The 7122-nt window shown below is 29.7% G+C and overlaps 1 protein-coding gene across 7 annotated transcripts in view; it reads right to left on the bottom strand.

Moving 5' to 3' along the window:
- Positions 1 to 3189: 3189 nt before the first annotated feature.
- The window catches only part of N4BP2 (NEDD4 binding protein 2), a 91554-nt gene continuing 87621 nt past the window's right edge, over positions 3190 to 7122 (bottom strand). For 6 of the 7 annotated variants that reach the window (XM_025040205.1, XM_025040207.1, XM_025040209.1 and 3 more), the window contains 2 exons: positions 5568 to 5691; positions 3190 to 4290 (listed from right to left, as the gene is read on the bottom strand). In XM_025040205.1, coding sequence (XP_024895973.1) covers positions 4245 to 4290; positions 5568 to 5691 — 170 coding nt within the window. In that variant the 3' untranslated portion in view covers positions 3190 to 4244. The remainder of the gene's footprint in view (positions 4291 to 5567; positions 5692 to 7122) is intronic. The other variant, XM_025040206.1, reaches the window with a different exon arrangement.

Raw genomic sequence — 7122 nt, 5'->3', positions numbered from 1 at the left:
GAAGGTAGATGTGAAGGCTGGAGTTCCAACCACCTACCCTGGTTTAGAAAAATGAGGCCCACACTTTTGAGTATAGTTAAGTGGTAAGCTAAAAGGATCTTAGATTCCCCAAATAATTCATGTAAAAGCACGCCCATCAGTCCTAGACTCTATACCTCTAGAATTTTATATTGAGAGAAATAAACTTGTATCTTTGCCTTTGGAAAAAGCCATAATACCAGCTTCCTTTGGATAAAGGAAGAAGGCAGATTTATGTGTGGCATATTTTCAGACATCTACTGTGAAGTGACATCTCTTTCAGTTGAGAGTAATATGATATTATCTCTTTTTAAGTAATTATTCTTACTCTGACAGATGCAGTTGCACTAGGGGTCAGAAAACGTAGTTTCTAGTCTTACCTATGCCACTAACTAGCAAATCCATCAACTTCTCAAAGCCTCTGTAAGACACCTATGTAGTAAGAGTCTCGAGTCTTAAATTTAACATACATGAAAAGTGTTCCATTGTTTAAATACACAAAATAGTTGATGAGAACAATTATAAGATACCTGTGGATAAAAACCCTGTCTCATACTCAATCTCTAGTAACAAGTATTCAATAAATATTTGTTTAAAAAATTTTTTTAATCCTTGCTAAATGAGTGAATAATTCAGCTTTCGAATTAATAAAGTTCAACAACCTTTAATATTAACTAAAGTATTACTTGAGTCCCTTAGAGACACAATTCTTAATTTTGGTGTCAGTCAAAAGATAAAGCTGTGGAGAGATAAACCTAGTTAATGCATTTATCTGGCTCAAAAGTGGACCACTGTTTGCCATAGCAAAATAGTTTAAACTAGAATAAGAGTTGTGGTACAGAAAGGAAATTTTTATGACACTTTTCCCTTGAAATTACAAAGTTATGCATAAAAATATTTTTTATGATTTAAACCACTAACCCTAACCACATCAAATGAAGGATTTCCTCACATTGCACTGTGGCTAAAGTATTTTATTAAATTAAGTATGTACTTTGCAAATGGTTTCATAAGAAATTTTTAAAGCAAAGTTATAAAACATTTTCAATAAAAAAGTACAGAGTTAATAGCAAAATTACATTTTCTTTATAGTACAAAAAACACATTGTTTCTGATGTACCGTCTGAAAATTTTATTATATATTCTCCAACTGATAGCTGCAATGTTGTATTTTAATGAGCAGTCTCATGGTTAATTCAATCATTTGTTAATAACAGGTTCATCATTTGGACCATAAAAGTCAACTGCTCAACTTTAAGGAAAATAATAAACATTTTCATCATGTAATGTGAAGTTTTCTAAAAGGCTCTTCAGGATGTAAATGTATTTCTAGCTTTGTTTCTCTATTAAATTCTGTAAAGGCATTAATATTGTAAACTTGAATTATTTTTCAAATAAGCACCATGAATATACATTCTACATTAACCTACTTTACCATTTTAATACTTTTTTTTTGCCACACAAACATTTAAATGTGTTTAATATGTAAATAAAAATAAGCAATACTTAACCACTACACAGGAAAATTATCAAATCTCACCTCATTGCAGAATAGAAAAGCATTTAGAAAAAACAGCACGCTTTATTTTTGTCTTTATACAATGTCATTTTCTTAAACTGAGAGCAGTTAAAACGTTGTCAGAGCAATTTCCTGAGTTTCAGTTTCCAATTTCCAGCTCCGAAATAACTAATTTTGTTATTTTATATGTGTCCTTTTCCTAAGCATAGAACACCTGAATTTAAAAAAACTGAAATTCTACTATATAATGTATTTAAAGGCCAGAGTTGTAAATAGTATGGAAACACCAATAAATTGAAAACAAACAAACAAACAAAAAAAACCCTCAATTTGAAAATAACATAGAGATATGTGAAGAGCTTATAAATATAAGACAATATGCTTCTATTTTTCAGGTTCAAGTAAGCAAGTGGGTGGACTGAATGAAGATACTGTTAAGGGTTCCTAATTTAGTCCAACTCTGCATCCCCTGTAGTTTCCATATTAGTTTTCTTTTTTCCCTTGGTAGTAACTTCTAGTAGACTACTGAAAGATATAAGTGTTACTAAAACATTCCAAACTACAGAAGTGTTACACTTTTCAAATATGAATACTTTGCAAAGAGCCATTCTAATGAGTTATGTACTAGCACAAATATACCAATACATGAAAACTTTGAAAATCTCCACACTATCTTTACTTTTGACACAGAATTTAGAGATGGGCAAAAGAGAAAAATTTGATAATCCCCAAACTATGTTTACTTTTGGCATACAGGATTTAGAAATATGCAAAACAAGAAAGGAATGATTATAAAATTTTCTTTCATAATTATGTGTTGCTTAAACTATGCCAGATAGTGGGGTGAGTGGAAGTTTAGTATTAAACAACTTCATAAAAATATGTATAATACTAAAATGTGCCTATATATTTATAAATGATGACTTAAAAATACTCTAGATTTACGAAAATAAAGCATAAAATTAAAGTTGACACAATATAAAACATACTTTGTTCATTTGGTTTCTGCCTACAAAATACTTCACTCTTATTGACGGCTCCCACATTAATCATAATAATACTTAGTATAGTAAGTCTAGTTGAAGTGCTCAAAAGCAATGTTTTTTTTTAGATTGGGTGAGGAAATATAAAAAACACAAAAAATAAATATGCAGCTGCACACACTCAAATAACTCCAGGGTTTAGTATTGTTAGTCACATTTCTTACATAGTAATTTATACATAAAAATATCTTGTATCATTAACAACATAGTTTTATACGTTGTTGAAATTTTACTTTAATTATACAAATATTCTAGACATTACCAAAAATGTTTGCTAATTGTTGGCATTTTTAAAACAAATTATTACAAACATAAAAACATAAATACTACTTCAATACCAGTCACTAATCATTTAAAAAAATAAACATATATTTTAATTTTTATGGAAATAAATTCAACAATACAGCTCTTCTTTTAAAGGTATTTTTTCATGATATATAAAAATGTGTTTTTGAGTTTTCATTAAAATGTCTTTTTCTTTTGGAAAATCATTCTGTAATTCAGGATTCTTTCAGTAACAGCTCAATCCTGTAATTCTTGATCCAAATGTTTTTTAAGCTTATCAGAAAACAACACAATTGTTTTGTTAAAATTATGTTGAAAATATTCTCCATATCCAGAAATAAATTTATTTAATCCACTGTATCATATAGAAAAATTATACTTTACCACATTAAACTTGTGTAAGGGAAATTATAACTGACATACTAACAGGACTTCTGAGCTCACCAAAAAACAAAAGTCAATGAAAGTTCCCCTTCAGAAAGTTGGCTCTTTTTAAAAATAAAGGTAAAAAACTTCTAAATTGTAAAGATTCATTTTATAATTATATCAAAAATGTTTTCTGTATTTAATGGGATCTTGACTTACTGCATTTTACGAATTACATGCCTCAATATAAGAGCTCCTTAGTACTGTCTTATATACCACTTAAGACAGTTCTAAAAACAGTTCTATAAGATAGCAACACTTGGTAGGTATCTAACCCATTTCTCCTTCTCTGAAAACTTTTCTGCCTATGGATAGTATAAAATTGCAATATAATCTCATACCCTAACTTTCCTTCTAGAAAATGCCCACACACGGGAGCGGGGGTGGGGGAATGTTAACAGATCAAAGATCATACACAAATACAACGCAGAAGAAAGTGCAGCAACATGTCTTCCTTCCTACAGGATATGGCAAAATAATTTTATATTTAATTTTGTAATCAAAAAGCATTCCAGTGTTTTTGTTAGCTCTTCATTTCCTCTTCCTCTTCTTCTTCTTCTTTTTAATATCAGCCTTTGAAAGTCATGAACCAGGTTTCAAAGCACTTTAAATACCTCTCATTGACACCTTTAGGATTTCACTAAAAGTTAAACAATTAATATAAAGACAACATTTTCTCTCTCAGAAAGAATTAGCATACTTTCAAACTTTAAAACTGGAGCTGATAACTTTTTTAGAAAATTTGAAATCAATACAATTTTTCTTTAATATTTTTAACAGACATTTGGCATTTGATTCCATAAAAAATAAAATTTCTCTTGAATTTTGAAAATTTTGTTTAATAACTGTACATTTCTAATAAAACATGTTGACAGTAAAACTGACTAAATTATTGTAAATAAAACTAATTTTAACCTACAAACCTTCACACTTCTAAGTCAAAGGCATTTATTTTACTTTAGCATGACTTTCAAACACCCTGGTTTAATTTCAGAGAACCTGCAGAAATGAGAAAAGTCATTTTAAAGATAAAATTTTCAAACTGGTTAAGGACTATATCTTATAATCCAAAGGCCAATATTTAGTGCATGCTAAATATAATATTTACCATCAAAGTGCTCTCCTTTATTAAGTCAATATCCAGGACCAATATCTATGCTTATGTTCCTTTTAATACACTCTTAAAATAAATACAATCCTAAGGCTGGGGGTTACTCCTAACTTAAAAGTTAATAATTACAATTTTAAGATTTTTCACATCTCTCAAGCCTGAATTTGACCTTCATAAAGAAGAGTATGCTGTATCAGGATAAGATGATGTCTGCATTGCATTATTTCTATGTATTAAGTCACTACCAAGAAGAAATCTCGAATTTAATAGGTAAGTCTGATTAATCAGGCCATGAAATGCTTTCAACTCCCTCAGTGTGAAATTCAAAAAAAATTCCTAGTCTCTAAAATAGATCATTAATCCCAACATGATAATGTTCTGGTCTAACTACTCCTTTTGCAACAGTAACTGAAATATCATCTGTTTTCATGCTCAGAAAATTAATACTACCATTTTCTATAATGTAGCAAAACAACATTTTGTTACATGACATGAACAAAATATGTCACACTAACTGAAGCTAGAAGTTTGGGGGAAAAGGTACTTAATGATATACAACCTCAGGGAATCTATCCATCAACAGATCTTATTCTTGGACTTTTCTTGTTGTTTTGTTATTGAATAATAATCTCTTAATGAAAAAGGGTATTTCATATTTGTCAGCTAAGATAAAAAAATAAGAACATTAATGGTGTTTAACTTATGAAGATGTACAAATTCATACTGACTGGAATGTTTCTGCTAAAGTTTAGACACATCCAAATTATAAACATATTTCAGCAGAATCTCCCAATTCCCCCCAAAATCCACAGATATATATTTCCTTTCAAAGGAATAATTAAAAAGCAACCTTAAACTATGATGTGTATAATCTAATTATCTTGGATAACATGTTATCAAAGAAATACATTTACTTTTAGATTTCAAATTTATGTTAGAAATAGTTTTTATAAGATGATTACTTCAACAAACATTCTTCTTTCACTTCTAGTTTAATGGACATCATAAATCTAGCAGGGAATGTTATAATTTAAGCATGACTTTGTGGCTAAAGTCAAATAGTTAAATTTAATTAAGTATTTTAACAAATTGTCCTGAGCATAATGAGTGTTTACTATCTATATATAGACAATTTTCATTATTGATAACAGAAATCTATACTCACCTGAAGCTGTGGCTTATGAGGTATTTAATGACGGCTGGTTTGATACGAGCAACTCCTCCTTGGCTGTGGTTTCCTCTCCCCGTAATCACAGAGAGATAGGGCTTACCACCATCCTGCTTAAATTCTGTTACAATAGGAATTGGAATTCATTAAATTACATTCATTTAAATTTAAATGAATAATTTAAATTTCATTTAAATTACATTCTCAATAGAAAACAAACCTTAATTACTCAAACACATATGAAATAATTTCCATGGGGATTTAGAGATGTTTTTTTTCCTTCAAAAAGCCCCAAAATTGATGTTTTTAAATATTTCACCTACACTAAGTATGAAAGCCTCAAAGCAATTCATCGGCTTAAAGATTTAAGTGGGACCCTCTTCCCCTGTGGGGAGGGAGATTTACTTGTGCCCTTGAGCTACCAGAATTTCTTTTCGATATAATGATAATTACAGTATTAATGATATCTAAAAATTATTACACACGTGGGAGTTGGGCATTGCTTTAAGTGACTTACATTTATTAACTAAGAATCTTCACAACAACCCTATTAATTAAATACTCTGAAGCCAGCCAGCTTTGGACTAATTAGCAGCTCTGCCACTAAATGACTATATATTACTTAGCCTATCTGTGCCTGTTTCCTAATCAGCAAAACAGAATATAAAGCAATACTTTAAAGACTATTACCCTCAGGAATGGCTACAGCAAATCTATTAATTGTACCATGGACTGCAGTCTTACTGTTAAAGATACTCAATTGTTAAGAAATTCTTCCAAATAGATGATTTTTAAATATTGAATAAACCTAAGCCTCTTAAAAGACTGTAGCTCCTGCTCTGAATATGATCTTGAGAAAATCAAATATATAAATCCTGAAAGGTAATAATAGCTGCACTAAAAATTTTAAAAAACAGTAATAATGAGTTGATTTAATGAATAAATACTTGTTCCTCAGTTATAAATAGCATAAGTTTTTACCTTTAGCATAAAATACATAAATACATAATATAAACATTCCATATTCTGTTCATTAAGTTACCCTAAGGCTCCAACAGATCCACAAACATGGTTTTTCAATATTTAGGGCAATATTTAGTCTAGAATTTTAAGAGGATATGTTACTCTTGCATTTTTAATTTTTTCTTCGCTTAAGATCTCCATTTCTACTCTAATGCATATCCATTACTTCAAGCAATATTTTGTTCAAAATTCAACTCTCTGGGTGCTGGCTCCACAAGGGTAATCATTCATTTTGTAAAAAGTTTTTACATTATACAATTATTATTTGTGCTTTGTTCTTTATGGATGTGACATTACAAATAAAAGTCTGCTTAAAAATCTTAGATCATTTAACTAACAATAATTTAGTCTCATCACTCCTTCACTACTGTTCCCCTCATCGGTTAAGTCAGTCATTTATACCACCCCACCTTTCAGCAGTTCACTTACTGCTCTAAAAATGTTTTCTAGTTGAATCCCATGCTTCAAATAAAGTATGTGTTCAAAGGATGTTTGTTCAATGAATTAATGTATATGTTTATGTTTCCAA

This window comes from Pteropus alecto, unplaced genomic scaffold (assembly GCF_000325575.1).
Source record: "Pteropus alecto unplaced genomic scaffold, ASM32557v1 scaffold57, whole genome shotgun sequence".
In the NCBI taxonomy this organism is placed as follows: Eukaryota; Metazoa; Chordata; class Mammalia; order Chiroptera; family Pteropodidae; genus Pteropus; species Pteropus alecto.
Note: the sequence above shows the minus strand (reverse complement) of the source record. Positions and strands in the feature narration are given on the sequence as shown.